The 17,401-nt window shown below is 54.2% G+C and overlaps 2 protein-coding genes across 2 annotated transcripts in view; both read right to left on the reverse strand.

Annotated features, from left to right (window-relative positions):
• Nucleotides 1-16,966, reverse strand: part of LOC308057486 (uncharacterized protein) — a gene marked incomplete at its 5' end in the record, with an annotated part of 607,752 nt that extends 590,786 nt beyond the window's left edge. Inside the window, one exon of the mRNA XM_080411583.1 lies at nucleotides 15,890-16,966. Within this exon, the coding sequence (XP_080267709.1) occupies nucleotides 15,890-16,966 (1,077 nt within the window). The remainder of the gene's footprint in view (nucleotides 1-15,889) is intronic.
• Nucleotides 1,919-3,104, reverse strand: LOC308057482 (olfactory receptor 14C36-like; the record flags this gene model as incomplete). The annotated part of the gene is made up of 1 exon (XM_080411579.1): nucleotides 1,919-3,104. The coding sequence occupies exon 1, from the start codon at nucleotides 2,945-2,947 to the stop codon at nucleotides 1,919-1,921; it is 1,029 nt and encodes a 342-aa protein (XP_080267705.1). The 5' UTR covers nucleotides 2,948-3,104.
• Nucleotides 16,967-17,401: the final 435 nt, after the last annotated feature.

Genomic DNA, 17,401 nt, shown 5'->3' on the forward strand with positions numbered 1-17,401 from the left:
CTCCAGGGAAGTGAGTCAATGAGTCCTAGAATATCTCAGGTTGGGAGAGGCCCCTGTAAATCCCCTTGTCCAGCTGTCCTGATCAAGGCAGGGTGAACTGGATGGCATCTCTCAAGGGCTCTGCCCACTTTGGCATCATCCACAGAAGGGTCTGAAAAGCCACTTTGTCAGCTTGTACTGGGAGACAATCAAGACATTCAACACAGTTGGCCCAACTGCTTGCACTGGAAGATGTCACTAGTCAGTGGCCACCAGGAGGACTTGACCACTGGTGACATTTGGTCTTGAGCCCCTGTGGCGTATGATGCACCGACTCTGGGAGCGGATTGAAGGCACGTAGACACTTGAAGACACCTCAAAGACACTTTATTAAAATTAAGCAAGACTTTTATACCTTTGCAGGGGGCTGACGTGTCAGCCTGTAACTCTGCTCAGAAATTTTCCACTCTGGGCTCTTTTTTTATACAGACACAGCAGCTCAGCAACAACCTTTATCTACAAGGCCACAAGCTCTGCAGACCACTCTCTATCTTCAAGGTTCTCCTCTTGCTCCCATGGCTTCCTTCCAACAAGCATAACTGTGTCTCTGTCCCAAGGTCGGGTTTCGCTCCCTGACGCCGTTGAGCTAGCTCGAGACATAGCCACAAGCCGCCAGCCAACTTCCCACCCACAGTGTCCTCCATTTCTTCACTCCAGAAGTCACCCATCTGCCTATAGAGAAAGTGCAGGAGAAAAAGTCAAACCCCTTGCAAAGGTCCAGGTACAAACCATCCCCTTCTTGCCTCAATACGTATGGGTGCAGCAATCCCTTTGATGTCCCGCAACTACCTGGAACTGGCTGCAGGAGTATTTCCACCGTCATTTCCCCAGACACTACGGTGAGGATGACCAGCCTGTATTTCTCCCAATTGCCCTTCTTGCGTTTCCTGAACAAAGGCTGGATGTCTGCCTTTTGCCAGGACCCCAGAACCTCCCTGATTGCTCAGACACATTTGAGGGCACCATCCAGAAAGGGTGCCGTGATCAGACAGAGGCACTTGCAATGAGCCTGCCCAAGGCGGGAGAGATGAATCTCCCTGGGACAGTGGCCTTTGTTCCTGCAGTCACACACAGGAACGGCGGTGCCCTGGGAGGTGTCCCCACCTCAGCTGGCCTCATGCACTGCTGGCGTGGTTGAACCCCAGCCTCACGCACACAGGGGTGCTCAGAGGCACGAGCCCGTCCCTGGCACGTGCGGAGGCAGAGCACTGCAGCGGGCACAGTGACTGCCTGGCCTCCTGCTGCCCCTGCCAGAGGCTGGCAGCACCTCAGCCCGGGGGTGTCGCGCCCTGCTCGGCACCTCTCGGAGATGGCCCTCGTCATGAGCAATGGGCACGGGGACCTCGGTTCAAGGAAGCACGTTGCAGTGCTGCATTCAGGTGGTCTCCACAAATCCAGAACATTTGATGGAGGCCAGCACCGTCACAGAGTGCCCGTTGCCTGCCCCTGCCTGCGCTCACAGGACTGCCACGCAGCACGGCGGTGACCAAGCTGCCAGAGCACTCAGGCCTTACACCAAGGCAGGGGGTCAGAAGGGGAGTGTGGAAGTGGAAGGAGGACAGCACTGGAGAGCCAAAAGTGGTGGTGTTCCCTGGTACTGCTGCCATGCCAGGAACCTTTTCCCCTCTGTCTGTGGATACAGGAACTGTCCCTGCAGCTCCAGAAAGGCCTTGGAAGGAAGAATCCCAGGAAAAACATAGTGGTTTAATGGCCCTATGGCTTTGTTAGATGAAGAGAGAGCAGGGCACCTTCAGAAAAGAAAATCACAGAGGGAATTAGAATGGGGACGACACCTTTATCAGAAACGAAATACCCTGAGAAACTAGAACAAATTCAGAAGACACTCTGGGTCTGTGATAAATTACATTATAAATGTTATTCAAATATTTATTCCTTCAGAAGAAGATACAGTTATCAGTTTGCACATTGCACCCTTGAGCTCCTGGTTCCTCATGCTGTAGATGAGGGGGTTCACTGCTGGAGTCACCACTGAGTACAGAACTGTCACCACCAGGTCCAGGGATGGGGAGGAGATGGAGCGGGGTTTCAGGTAGGCAAAAGTGGCAGTGCTGAGAAAGAGGGAGACCACGGCCAGGTGAGGGAGGCACGTGGAAAAGGCTTTGTGCCGTCCCTGCTCAGAGGGGATCCTCAGCACAGCCCTGAAGATCTGCACGTAGGACAGAACAATGAAAACAAAACACCCAAAGAATAAAAAAGCACTGCCCACAATAAGCCCCACTTCCCTGAGGTAGGTGTGTGAGCAGGAGAGCTTGAGGATCTGTGGGATTTCACAGAAGACCTGTCCCAGGGCATTGCCTTGGCAGAGCGGCAGTGACAGTGTATTGGCCGTGTGCAGCGCAGCATTGAGAAACCCACTGGCCCAGGCAGCTGCTGCCATGTGGACACAAGCTCTGCTGCCCAGCAGGGTCCCGTAGTGCAGGGGCTGGCAGATGGCCACAAAGCGGTCATAGGCCATGACGGTGAGGAGAGAACACTCTGCCGAAAGGAAAAAGACAATCAGGAAGAGCTGTGCAGCACATCCTGAGTAGGAGATGTCCCTGGTGTCCCAGAGGGAGTTGGCCATGGCTTTGGGGACAATGGTGGAGATGGAGCCCAGGTCGAGGAGTGAGAGGCTGAGGAGGAAGAAGTACATGGGGGTGTGCAGGTGGTGGTCGCACACTACGGTGGTGATGATGAGTCCATTGGCCACGAGGGCAGCCAGGTAGATGCCCAGGGAGAGCCAGAAGTGCAAGAGCTGCAGCTCCCGCGTGTCTGCCAATGCCAGGAGGAGGAACTGTGTGATGGAGCTGCTGTTGGATATCTGCTGCCTCTGGGCATATGATCCTGTCACAGGAGAAAAAGACAGTGATAATTTAGGGGAGACTTCTGCAAGCAAAATCAAAGCCATTTCCCACAGACCATCCCCCCGTCACACACAGACATCCCTCTCTTTTCTCGGAGACCTTCCTGCAGCTGTGTGGCTGCAGCCCTGCTTGGTGCTGGCCGTGTGGGCGATGAAGAGCAGGGCATCTGCCCACGGGCTCTTGACCAGCCAGCCCCACTCTGCAGCAGTGGGTGGGGGCAGGGACCGGTCCCAGTGTTAACTTTGTCCTGTGAAACCAGTGCCAACGCAGAAGGGCTGCTCAGCGTCTGCAGCGCCAGTGCTAAGGAACGGGAAGGGTGAAGGCATTTTAAGAGAGTTTTAGTTTTTTTCACAGCTCCCCCCATCTCTCCTGTTCAGTATTCTCAGATGTCAGAAAAGCAGAGCATTTTTGCTGCCCTCAGGTGGAACAGAGTGAGGTCTGTGAGGCAAGAGGAATGCCTGTGGGTGAGTGCCCAGTGAGGGGAGGTGGTCTGTCCTGCTGGTTCCCGGTTTCTGTGGGCTTGCACCTTCCTGAGATGAATGGTGGCCACACTCCCATGCTACCCTGAAATACCACAAGACACTGCTGAGAACAGACTGACCCACCACAGACCAGTAAAGGTTGTAGGCTTTCATCAGAACTCAGCATCCCACCCACAGCAAAGGATACACAGCTCATTTCACCCACCCCAACAGCGTTTTCTCCATCACAGAAACTCTACGCCTCTATGTGGGGCTTTCAGATGGTGCGAGGGGACAGGTTTCCATTCTGGAGGGCAACGCACTGCTTGGAAGGGAACTTCAAGGAGGTAGCCAAGTGCCCTAACAAGAGCATCAGGTCAGGGAGAACCAGCTTATTGCCCAGCCCCACATAGGGCATTGCCCAGAGCCCCACAGGTGAGAGGAAAGCTGGGACACTTGTTCCCATGGACACACCTGCAGGAGAGGACCCACAAGGTCAGAGTGTGACTCTGCAGCCGAAACACTCATCCCGAGAGAGCCTGACAGCAAGAGCTAGAGAATAAAACTAACCCCAAAAGGCAGAGAAAGAAGTAAAATTGCACTGATGGTCTAGGTAAGAGTGTCCAGGGCGAGCGTGCCAGGCACTGAGGGCAGCGCTGCCCTTGCCCAGCTCTGCTCGCCACCTCCCACACACCAACATTGCCGGGCAGCTGCTCTCAGCCCCTGTGCTCTGCAGAGGGACCGGGGCACGTGGCTGCAGAGCTGCACCGCGGCTCTGCTGGAGCTCTGGCTGCAGAGGGGGTGGCTCACACCTCGGGACCCCCAGCCCTGAGGGCAGAGGCTTTGCTGGGGGGAGAGCAGCCAGGGGATGCCTCAGAGAAAGGGGTCTGCACTGCACATGGTCAGAGAGAGCTTTCTGATTCTGCTTTCAACAACAATTCTGTCTGAAGTTTCCTATCAGTCCTTGCAATATCCTGGATGTCAGGAGATTTTCCTTGTGGGAGGTTTCTCCCTGTGCCAGGCCTTTCCCTGTCAGCGCTCACAGATCCCATCACAACCTCTGTGCACTGGCCCCGCACAAACGTGCCTCTCTGCAGGGCACTGGCTGGGCGCAGGGTCCTGTCCGCAGGGGGAAAAGGGCAGCTCAGAACGACCCTGATGGCTCCAGCAAAGGTGCTGCTGCTGCTGTTCATAGGCGGAGGAGTGCCTGAGGGCACTTCAGGAGGCTCCTGGCAGACCTCCTCATCACTCAGAGTTACAGCTGGCAGTCTCAGGGACATCTTCAAACTCGAGATCTCCATTAACATTTCTGCCTTCCCTCTCCTGCCCCCAACAACAGAAAGCTGAAAACACAGATTGAGGAGAGCCCTGGATTTATCATAGCAATCCCTGCGCTGACCTTCGATACGAAAAGTCTCATCCAGACATATTCTGAGGGTAACCTATCCTTGTAAGCAGCGCTCAGCCATGCAGCACACTCTCAACAGCAGAGAGATCCTTCCCTCTCGGGGCTCAGTCCATACGCCCCCAGAGCTGTGGGGAGCCCCCTGGCAGGCTGAGAGCTGCCCCTGGCAGGCGGCAGAGCCCCTGCCCCAGCACACAGCCCCCGCGGCTGCAGGGACCCTGCTGGCAAGGACAGCCCTGGGCACCCCTGCCTGCACAGCCACCTTCACAGCCCTGCAGCCGGCCCTGGCACAAGGCAGCCCACATGCCCTGGCCCTCCCACGCTGCAGCAGGGAAGCCCTGCTCTGCAGCACACTGGCCTCCTCCACAGCAAAAGGCTCCCACACGGTCCCACAGGCTGGGGGGGCCCCAGCTGCTGCAGACCCGGCTAGCAACTGCAGAGGCATTGCCCTGCAGCCACACACTTACCGGCTCAAGGGCTCTGCAGATTTCTCCAGCAGGGAGCTCTCAGCAGCCTCCCACCAAGGGCTGCTTTTGAGCTCTCCCTGCCTCCCTCCTCTGCCCCTCTGGGCTCCCTCCAGCTGTCCCTGGGGCTGCAGGGGAACCTGCTGGGCAGCAGGATGAGGCAATCCCTCATGGGCCTTGCCTCACCTGGGGGGACACACTTATTTCCAGCTCTGGAAATTCCCTTACTAGAAAAAGTTTTCTGCATGAGCATCAACTTTTGTTAACCCATTCCTAGACAGGACAGCAGGAAGACTGCAGCAAAGGATCCAAGTACTCCTAAAGGAGCGTGTGTGTACGTGTGTATCTGGTGGTTCTGCAGGCAGGGCGGGGAGGATGTCCTCAGTGCTTCAGTAAGCCCTGCAGAGCCCATTTCAGCACTTCATTGCACAGTCCGAGGGCTCAAGACTCAGCTCTCCTTTGCCCAGGCCACGTCTCTGCTCTGAAGCAAAGCCTTTGCACCCACGGGCTCGGGGACACTTGGTACCAGGTTGCCTTATGGCCAGGCAGAGCTGGGCTGGTGCCACAGCTGGGGGGCTTCAGCCCAGATGTGCAGCAGTGCTTTCACACTAAGACGAGGGGGTTCCTCAGACTCTTGGTTTTTAATGAGCCGGCCAGTTTCCGAAGACAGACGAGACCCTTGTGTCTGACCAACCTGCCCACGACCTGCGCTTTGACAGCCCACTGTATCCGAGGGTGACTCTACCAACCTATCCAGGAACCCCGCTGACAGCATCATTGAGTCAGAGCCCTTAAAACCCCTGCTCACATCTCCAGAGACTTATAGAAAATGAACTTCAGCTGAAGATTTTTATTATGCAAGTTTGTGACAGTGTAAGGTTCAAGGGATGCCAGTAATGGTAGACTGACTGCAAAACACGCTTAAAGCAACACCCTGAGCAACAGCTACCGTGAGTTCGTGCTAGCATAAAGTTCTTACCCTATAGGCGTCCCTAGGGGGAATGACAGGTTCAGCCCATCCACTGATCCCAGAAGTTCCCATGGAGTCTCCACTCACTTATCCCCTCATTGTCCACTTTGACACTTCATAGCACCTCGCTTATTCATTTACCTACACGGGATAGGTTACAAGTTTCTCACTCGTGATGTACATTAGTGCTCACCCTCAGGCAGCACCACGGAAGGCTTTCACTGACTGCACATGCTCCCCAAGCGGGGTTTTGCCCTCGTTTGAGGGCTGTTTGACTTGGAGGTTGCAATCTGTCACTACCACAGTTACCTTTGTCTTACTATTGACTGGGGTGGGTTTGGTTTGTGTTTTTGGTTTTTAGGTGTGTTAGGTGGTTCTACAGGCAGGGGCGGGGAGGATGTCTTCAGTGCTTCAGTAAGCCCTGCAGAGCCCATTTCAGCACTTCATTGCACAGTCCGAGGGCTCAAGACTCAGCTCTCCTTTGCCCAGGCCATGTCTCTGCTCTGAAGCAAAGCCTTTGCACCCACGGGCTCGGGGACACTTGGTACCAGGTTGCCTTATGGCCAGGCAGAGCTGGGCTGGTGCCACAGCTGGGGGGCTTCAGCCCAGATGTGCAGCAGTGCCCTCAGCCTGGGGCCCACGCAGAGGCAGCTGGAGCCCGTCCTGTTGCAGACAGAGCTGTGACACTGAGGGAACCAAGTGCCAGGGCAGGTGGCAGAGCTCAGCACAGCTGCTCGGCAAGGACAGCAGCCTCCAACAGGTCCAACATTGAAAATGGAGTTTATGCTTGTGAGGCAATTCCAGGGCACCCGAAGGAGCGTTCCCTCCTTCTGCACAGGCCACAGCCTGCCAGTGTGTGACCTGGGGCCTGCACTCTGCTGCTCTCCTGCCTCACTCCCCCTGGGAGATGAGACTCCACCGTTTCTTTGCTCCTAGAACCAAGGTGGACACGAATGATGCAGGGTTTCAGATCCAGGGGAGCATCACAGCTGCTGGCCCATCTGGCAGCTGTGCTAGAATGCCAATGCAAAGAACATGCAGACACCTAAAGGAGCATTGTCACTGTGCTGCCCTGTGACTGTCGGCGGGTGGTTACTTGACCACTGGCTTGCAGGATCCCACCAAGCCTCTGTCTTGCTGCTCCCCTCCTTCTTCACTCACCTGGATGTCTATAGGGTTGTTCTCTCACATAATTCTCACTCCTCTCCCGTTGTGTTTTGTCCTTTCTGCCATAGGGTATCACAGAGGTGCCACTAGAATTGCTTATTGGCTCAGGTTTGGGCAGGGGCTGGTCCATTTTGGAGTCAAATGAAAGTGGCTGTTATGGCCATGGAGTCAGCTCTTGGTCTCTCCTCACCTCTGCCAGCCCTACAGACACCTCCAAACCACTCCCAAATCCCTGCCATGTCAACCCACAGGATCTCTAAATTCCCCAAGAAGATGTCAGGTTATTGATCCTAAGGCTTCCTCACGCTGCTTAAATAAGACTTTTCCCCTTCCTCTCCCTGATTTAGGTTATTTCAGAGCAGAGTTACCCTGAACCACACCTGTGTCACCTGGGCCAAGCGCAGACATGTAACAACAAAAATAATAATGGGTACCAAGTGTCTAAGGTCACACGCCAGCAAAATGTTTTGCTGCAGCGCATGCTGGGGTGGTGGGCAGAGGTCACTGTGAAGGTGAAATGAGATGTTCCTAAGGAGAGCAATCCATGCTGTCCCTGGGACCAGAGACATGCAGGGCTGGACTGTGCAGTGCTGCAGGAGAAGGCATTGCTGCCAGTGATGCCTCTGCAGCCCCAGAGGACATGTGGTTCCGGTGAACCTCATACCCAGAAAGGACAAGGTGCTTTTGATTGTGTCCTTGACAATGGACATCCCGTGATGCAGGGACACTTTGAAAATCATTGGTCTGTTTCTCTATTGCCTCAGCACAGCGATGACTTTCAACAGTGCTGGCTAACTGGGGAGGCCTAAGAAGGCTGAATGTTAGTCAACTGCTGCCCACCTACAAGAAGGGTAGGAGGGAGGATCGGGATAACTACAGGCCTGTCAACCTGATCTTAGTGCCAGGGAAGGTTGTGGAGCTGATCATCCTGAGCGCCATCGCACAGGAGCCGCAGGAAAACCAGGAGGTCAGGACCAGCCTGCATGGGTTTATGAAAGGCAGGTCTTGCCTGATGAACCTGATCTCCTGCTGGGACAAGGTGACCTGCCCAGTGGATGAGGGAAAGGCTGTGGGTGCTGTCTACCTGGACCTTAGGAAAGCCTTTTGGCTCCACCTCCCACTGCATTCTCCTGGAGAAACTGGCTGCTCATGGCTTCACTGGGTGTTCTCCACGCTGGATTAGAGCTGGCTGGACAGCCAAGCCCCAAGAGGGGTAGTAAATGGAGTGACATCCAGGTGACGATGGCCCATAAGGAGTGGTGTTCCCCAGGGCTCAGTGCTGGGGCCAGTCCTGTTTCAGAACTTTATCAACAATCCAGACACAGGGATTGAGTGCACCCACAGTGATTTTTTGTACAACATCAAGTTGGGGGGCAGTGCTGATGTCCTTGAGGGCAGGAAGGCTCTACAGAAGAATCTGGACAGGTTGGACCTTTCAAGTGAGTCCAATTGTATGAGGTTCAACCAGGAGAAGTGCCAGTTCTGTACTTGGGTCACAACAGCCCCACACAAGGCTACAGGCTTGGGCCAGAGTGGCTGGAAGGCTGCCTGCTGGGGAAGCACCCTGAGGGTGAGGGTTGACAGATGGTTGAGCATGAGCCATCAGTGTGCCCGGGTGGCCAAGAAGGCCAATAGCATCCTGTCTGGTATCAGAAAGAGCGTGGCCAGCAGGACCAGGGCAGTGATGGACCCCCTGTACTCGGCACTGCTGAAGTCAAACCTGAAACAACGTGTTTCTGTTTTGGGCTCCTCACTTCAAGAGAAACGTTGAGGTCCTGGAGCATTTCCAGAGAAGGGCAACAAAACTGGTGAAGGGTCTGGATCCCTGCTTGGATGAAGAGTGACTGAGGGGACTTGAGTTGTTTAGTGTGGGTAGTAGGAGGCTCAGGGGGGACCTTACTGCTCTCTAGAAGTACCTGAAAGGAGGTTGTAGATGGGGTGGGTAGGAGTCTTCTGCCACATAACAAGTGACAGGACAAGAGGCAAGAGCCTCAAGTTACACCAGGAGAGGTTCAGATTGGATATGAGGAAAAACATCTTCACTGCAAAGGTGCTCAAGCATTGGAACCAGTGAGCTGGTGGAATCACCAGCCCTGGAGGTGTTTCAATAGAGGTAGATGCAATTCTTCATGGCATGATTTAGTGATGGAATTGGCCGTCCTGAGTTTACATTTGGATTTGATGATCTTTAAGGTCTTTTCCAAGCTAAATGATTCTCTGTTTCTGTGCTTCTATGATATTGCAAGCCTACCTAGACAAGTTGCTGAGAAAGTTGGTTTAGGTGACCCTGCCTCAGCTGGAGGGGTGGACTCGATGACCTCCAGAGGTTAGTCCGAACAGAAAAAACACCATAGAGCTATAAAGGCATATATAAAATGTGTCAACACAAATAGAGGGTCTGAGATGAAGATGAGCTTGTGGGAAATGGCTTGTGGGAAAGATATTTGACAAATCTGATGAAACAAGCATGCTTTTCTTTGGTCAGGACCTGGGCCAGAATGAGGGTGATGGAGGGGTGTGGTATTGGGAGGGAAAAACGGTCTCAGGAACTCCTCATGCAGGAGGATGTGCCTGGCTGTGAGGGGCCTGTGAGGTCAGTTCTGCCTCTGGAGGTGCCAGGCCAGCATCAGGAATGTGGCTGGGACAGTCCCTCTGCCAAGGGACCCCATAGGCCCCATCCAGGAGAAGGGCTGGGATAGAGGTTGTTTTTGCCTGGGGACATGATGGGACAGCAGCAGGCACATGGCTTGGTCATGTCCCTGGGAGAAGCTGAAAGGCCAGCAGCAGTTATGTGGTTTGGGAGACCATGTGGAGGTGACTTCACTTTTTTGAGGGGAAAGACCACCAAAAATAGCTATTGAGTTAGGTCCCCTGCTTGGAGGGTAATTCCTGAAGTGGTAAAGCTTACCTGGGTAGTGGGGAAAAATAAGGAGAGGAAAAGATTTCACAAAGTGTTATGTTGCAAATGGAGAGTGGCTATCAGGAGGAAGAACTGTCACTGCAAGGGTCCTGCTGCGGTGCGAGGGCTCAGCCAGAGGGAGCCTGGATCAGCCCATGGTTTGTGTTCCAGGGAACAGCCGGTGAGAGTGGAGGTACCTCAGCGAAGGTATGGCAATGTTGGGGTGAGAGCAAGGCAGGGCAGCGAGATGGGGCCTACAGCCTGCAGGGAAACAGGGGCAGGGCTCCAAGCATGCAGGACAGCCTATGGTGGGGATGGCAGAGGGCACTGGCAAGGCTGGAAGGCACCAGTAGAACCCAGGTCTGTGTCCCCTTGGCTGTGGCAGCTGTCTCTGCCTCTGAGGGCCATGACAAGACATGATGTCCTCACGGCACGGGGGCATCGTTGCCTCCTTGCAGCCCCATGGGGAAGCTGGAAGTTGCTGTGCCATTGCTGTCCTTCACTGGGCATTGGATGCCCACCTTCCATGGTCCCCAGGAAGAGCCCTGAGCCTTGTGTGAGGGACAGCACCGACCTCCCCACAGGCTGCAGGTCACGGCTTGGCCTTTCTGCTTCATCAAGCAAGCCAAGGCTTTGCTCAGCAGCAGAGCTGCCTGCACAGCGCCTTTGCCTTCCTGCACTCACAGCCTCCAAGGATGGGCTCTAACAAGGCCATGGGGAGGCTTTCTCAGCCATGGCCCTCAGCGGGGCCCATTAACGCTTCCAGGGGCTGTGGGCTTTGCTCCTGACTTGGTGTTCTTGAGAGGTTTCTTCAGTCTCCTCTGAACACCTGAAGTCCACAGCACCACAGACACCCTGGGCTCATGACGAGGCAGAATGCCCTGACAAGCCCAGTCTCCTCCATCAGGGACATCTGGTCTTCAAGTATGGCTCCTACACTTCATGAGATAAGTTTCAGCCGTACAGTGAAAGAGAAAGGCAGGTAATGAGCACTTTGGGGAATTGATAGAAGGCTTTTCCAATTGCTATTGATGCACAGTGTCTCCTGAGGAGGTGCAGACAGGTAGGAAAAGCAGTCCCTGGAGCTAATCACTGCGTGGACAGCCTTGCTCCTCAGCTTTCCAGCCCCACGATTTCTGTCCTCAACTCCATGAGACTTACATCACTTTACATCAGACTTCTTCAACCAACTCTGCAGCTGAATATAGCAAATTCTTGGCAGTAATTATTGGCTGCTTTCCTTAGAGAACGGGGTGTACACAGGAATAAAAGAGGGATTAATTATTGTGTGTGTGTGGGGGGGTAGTGGGTTAGAAATTAATAAATAAAAAATACATTTCTCAGCTGTATAATTGTTAGTTCAAGCAAATCCCCATGAGGTCTATTGCCACTACTGAAGAGTTGCCCATAGGGAAAATTACAGACACTACTGAAAGACAGTCCAGCTTTTCCTCTCTGAACCTTAAAGCAGAAGCTACATAGGTAAAATGGATTGGAGTGATCAAAGAGAAAGAGGAGAAAGGTATCTGGAGATGAACTTCTTAACCCGTAGTTATAAATCAGGAAACCAGGACGTCAGAATATTCCAATTGACTTCAATTTCATAGAAGGCGCAAACTTTCTGGAACTCACGACAAATATTAGAACGTTTTCAATTTTTTTTTTTTTTTTTTTTACACACGCATCTGTAGAAATTCGCCCACTTTGATCTACGTATACGCAACAACTGGTATTAAAACCAGCACAGACTCTGCCTTCAGACGCCAGCTTCATATCTAATGCCATTCCAATTTGCACAGCTCTAGGGGCTATTTCTCACACTTCTTCCTGCAAAGCCTTCATGGCACCTGCAGGGTCCTTGACCATCTCTTCCATTGCTGTGCATCTCGTTATCGCTGCCTTCTCCAAGTCAGGAACCTCTAACCAAGGAGTAACCGAGGCCACAAGCAGGCTGATGATCTGGGCTATCATTATGACACCCATTACATCTGAGAAGCTCATAGGCCACTAGGAGGCACGTGGCCATGAAGGCGAGTTTGAGGTCCCTGGAGTGTCCCGTTCCCTTGGGGGATTGGCCATCAGCAGCCCAGCTGGTTATGGCTGCAGTAAGAAAGGCACTTGGACTCTGAGACAAAGTGTCATTTCAAATGGCCTTGGTTAGAGCAAACTCTCTACACACAGAGACAATCATGTCAGCTGTATTCCGTCCTTTCCGAGGCCGGGAACACGGAGTTTCCAGCGTTGGGAGAGTGGTGCAGCAAGTGGTGCAGATCCTGCCTGCAGAAGGCTTATCCCACATTGTCTCCTGTCAGCTCTTGAAGTGTTTTCTGCCAGGGAAAGCCATTCTAGTCATCACTTCTTGTGTTCTAAGAGGAGATGTTCACTTGGGAGTTGGTAACTGCAGTCCCAGACAAAGGTAAGGGCGTGCGGTTGGCCATTCACCAGCAGCTTCCTGCAGATTTCTTCTTCCAATATGGCTTGTTCTGCAACCCAGGGACACACTCAGCACAGCTCAGCCTGAAGGCCAAGAGGTACATGGAGCACAGCACAGGCCTGCTCAGGTTTCCTGTGACACTCATCACTAAGTCCTGCATGTGCAAAGGTCTTCTGCTCAGATTCTCTCAACCTCCTGATGAAGGTTAGCAGGGCAGAATTGTGAGCAGAAAGGAGCAGCAGAGGCGTTCTGTGCTTTCAGCCCACTCTTCAATATTCCCCCGGCGCCTCTCAGGGTGTGGGTGATTAGGTGGTTGGGAGCAATGGAGTAATTTGGCCCTGGAAGGACCTGTGAGGGGAATGGTCATATAATACTTTGGACATTGTTTCTCATAATCAAAATCTGTTTGAATTGGCAATAAATGAAATTGGCCTTTGGCAAGACAACATCTAATTGGTCATTACAGGGATAGGTAAGTCATCTCTCTGTCTTTATCTTGACCCATGAGCATTGCTGGTTCATTTCCTCCCTTGTCCTGTTGAGTCAGGGAAGTGAATGAGCAGCTGGGGCACTGGTAGGTTTCGAGCCAAGGTTAACCCACCACAGGACCACATCAGGACTGCTGTGCCCGGAATGTGGCTCCCCAGCACCAGAAAGACCCCGACAGATTGGAGCAGCTCCTGAAGAGGCCAGAAGGATGGCTGGGACCTGGAGCACATTATGGACGAGGAGAGGCTGAGAGAGTTGGGGTTTTATTTGAGGAATCGTTTAGAGTGAAAGGCCAGAGCGCTGGGCCCAGGGCTGCTGGATGGCAATCCTTGGCCTGTTTCAATATTTGTCAAAACAAGGCCATGAGCACATGATCTGGCTGGAAGTCTCTGACCACGGCCTTGGCTGAGTGACCAACTGTGGCAAGAGCTATGGGACACTTGTGTGTAAGAAGTGTCTGTAGGAAAATGAATCATTTTATATTGGAAATGGCAAAGGAGTTCGGTCTCATTAAGCCACCAAGAAGGTTAGACGTGACGATGCAGCAAAGGTCCCTTGCTGGGGCTGGGGTCTATGACCACACAGGGAAATGAGCGGTGATTGGGACTTCTTGGGGAAATTTTCCCTGCTGCATCCTCCCTGGGGTCTCCAAGGAACATGAAACAGTGCAGGCCCTCTCCTTTGGTGCCTTGCTTCCTTCACCATGACCCCTGGGTCTGCACCAGGACCACCCTGCTGTGTGCCCCCACCCTGCACACCCACACAGCTGAGCTCTCACTGGTGTTTCCCTCTCCCTGGACCTTCCTTCCCAGCTCCCCCAGCTCTGCCCACCTCCCCTGCCCTCTCCCCAGCCCAGGCAGACACAGCAGCCCACGCTGGGCTGGCCCCATGCAATTGCCCACCCAAAGGGGGCTGCAGAGCTCTGGGCACTCACCCCATGGCCATAGACCATCACAAGGGCACAGGAGATGCTGGTGGGCAGAGAGGGGTCTCATCCTGCCAGTCAGCCCCAGGGCTGGCACCAGCCATGGCATGAGGACACAGAGGCCAGTGTCCCCCTCTGTCTGCTGCTCCTCTCTCACAGGGACCCTGATTGCCCACTCCCGGCAGCCCCTCGGGTCCAGTCCCTGTCCCCAGCACCAGGCTGCTGGCCTGGGGGCTCCCCAGGCACCTCCTGCGGCACCAGGGACACAGCAGCCTGCCCCAGCTGGGGCATACAAAGAGACACCTGCTCTTGCCCAGGAAGGTGGTCTCAGGCATGGCCCTGAGCAGGCGGTGCTGCTGTGCAGGGCAGCGGTGCCTGAAAGCCCAGGGAGATGGTCCCAGGCACATCCCTCTTGGTCACCCACCATTCCCATGGGCACTGGGCACCCACACGCCAAGGCTCAACACAGGCCCATGCCCTAACGCGTTGCCCCGTGCCCTCCTCCCCTGAGCCGTGGGGAACCCAAGCCCAGCAGCACGCTCCTGGGGGCACCTCCTTCAGCCTGTTCCTGAGCTCAGCTTTGGAAGAAGAGCCCAACGTCCAGACATGGGCACTGAGAAAAACCACCTTTATTACAGAGATGCAACACTGGAGGCCAGCTGTACCACCCTCCCATGCACAAAAAGTCCTCTGGGTCACACAGGCTGGGTTCCTGCTTTTGAAGAAGTGCAATGGGTGCAGATATTGCAGGGCAAACAGGATTGTAACAGATACAGTCATAAATGTACAGGATGATCCAAAGATGAACAGGAAGTCCCCTGTGAAGATACACAAGGCAGCTCATTTCTCCTGAGAGACACCTGACTGCAGCAGCTTCTTCACTGCACCCGTGAGCTCCTGATTCCTCACACTGTAGATGGCGGGGTTCACTGCTGGAGGCACCACCGAGTACAGCACTAACACCACCAGATGGTGGTGGTTGCTTCCCTCGGGGACAATGGGTTCGGGAGTGACCCCCCCTGTCTGGGGTTGGCGTAATGGGGCCGCCTGACATCCCAAGTGGGAGAGGGCTGTGTGCGGCCCGGGGGCCCCCTCCCTTTCCCGTTTCCCTGCTTTTTAAGCCTGCATTCCTTCGCGAGGTGCCCTCTCTTTCCACAGGCCCAACACGGTCCTTTAGTTCGGTTTTGTGGGAGGAGCGCCATCGGCGAGTCTCCGAAAAGGGGACAATTAATCATCACATGGCCTGGTTGGCCACATTTGAGGCATGTCATCACGCTAGCCAGTGCATGAACAGCCACTTGAATTGGGGCCAGGTGTTCCTCGCTCACAACATGTTTAATCATGTCCGCGAGACTTGACCTCGGTGGCAGTGATTGCAGGATTTCTTTGGGTTTTAGATTACACTGTTGCCGCAAACAGTCTGCGATGACTGGGCCTTTTGCCTCCGAGGTCAGGGCCGAGGAATCGACTGCTGCTTGGAGGCGATCTACAAACTGTGTAAAACTCTCACTTTCTTTTTGTTTTATTGTGGACCGTGGCGATGGCTTGACAATAACTCTAGAGGTCGTGCAAATGGCTTCTCTAGCTGCACAAGTAGTTGCCATAACTTCATGGGCCCGCAGGCCCTGGGCTTGTGCTTGGGGGGTAATCATTGTTGGGTCTGTACCCATCAACCGCTGTAGGCTGGAGCCGTGTAGCGGATGATCCGCTCCGGTTACTCGGGCTAACTGCCTCGCACAGTTCTCCTCCCATTCTTGTTTAAACACAATCACCCCTGCCCCATCAAAAATCAACCTACAAGTCTGTTTTATATCGAACGGGAGCAAATCATCTCCCCCAAAAAACCCATCGATGAGGGTGGAGACCATGGCAGAATTGAGTCCTTTGTCTGCGATTGCTTTAACAATCACTTGTATATCCTTAGGGCTTAAGGGGGAATGGACCCTCTGTCCCCCGTCCGTCACTCGGACCGGGAATGCTAGTGCGTCCGATGGGGCCCAATCGGCACATGCAATTTGTATTTTTCTCCAATCTGTGAGAGGAATTTCTTTCCCCTTATGTCTTTCTTTCCCCGTGAGTGGTGATATTTTGGTCTTTGTATTTGCCAGCCAAGTCTGCCATGCAGAGTCTGAGCCGGAGTCAGAGCCCGACTGACTGCTCACTTCCGGGTGCTGGTGGTATGTGGTCGGGCTTCGGCCCCTCCCTTGCCTTGCGTAATCAAGCGGTTCTTTCCCTTTCTGCCCGCCCCGCCTTCCGCTTGGGGAGGCGCCTGCCTTATAAGGGCAGTTTTGGGGAGGGTCATTCTGATTGGCTTTCTGCCCCTCGCTGGTGCTCTTTTCCCTTTTTTGGTCATGCCAATCACTCTTTTCCTTCCCATTCTCCTCCCCCTCCCCTCGGTGTGCGCCTGTTAACTCTAGCGCTCCCTCCCTGCTCCCGCCGGGGGCGGTCTGGCCCCGCCCTTCCCCTTGCTGCTCGGCGCCATCTTGGGGCGCACAGGGCGGTGATTCAGTCCGTGTAGTTTCAGCCTCGGTTTTCGCCTCAGCGCCCCTGGCCTCTGCAGCCAGCTTGCCCCAAAAGGAGTCTGCCGAGGGTCCTGTGGGCGAGTTGGAGACGGAAGAGTCTTTTGGACGCTGAGTGGGCGCGTCACTGTTCTGTCGGCTTTGAGGGTCGGCAGAACCCTCCTCAACCAGGGGGTGCGAGGTTTGCGTAGTGGCCCCATTTCCCACCCGCGGGGTGCTTAACAGACAATCCCTGGCAGCTTTCCAAGTCTCCTGCTCTTGTCTAGCTTTATGGAGAGCCTGGATGACTTTCCCCCATGCTTTCAGATTTTTCCCATTACCAGTAGACATCGTTTCGTCACATAAAGCGTGGGAGCATTTGTCCCACACATCTGGGTGGAGTATATCCACCGGCTGGTCAATGACCCCGAGCTCTAAAAGTCTCACAACTGCAAGAGTAAAATCTTTGGGCTTACAAGCAATACCCCACTGCTTATGCAGCTGTAATACGACCTTCACAAGAGCTTCATCCTCTTGGTTGGTCCAGGAGCATCCTCCCCGCCGGGCTGGTCCTGCCGCTCCGGCCGCCGTTCACCCGACTCCAGGTGATTTTCCCCGGTTTCGGCACCACTTGTTGCCTTCGCAGGCACGCGGTGACCTGGTTCAGGAACGGCACGGCGGCCGACACCTGGCTGTGCGGTCCATCAGCTCACAGACACCAATGTGGTGGATGGCAAATGGCGTTTATTGCTGAACGAAATGGCACTATATAGCCTAGGTTTACAA

Source organism: Falco punctatus, assembly GCF_963210335.1.
Source record: "Falco punctatus genome assembly, contig: scaffold_30, whole genome shotgun sequence".
Lineage (NCBI taxonomy): Eukaryota > Metazoa > Chordata > Aves > Falconiformes > Falconidae > Falco > Falco punctatus.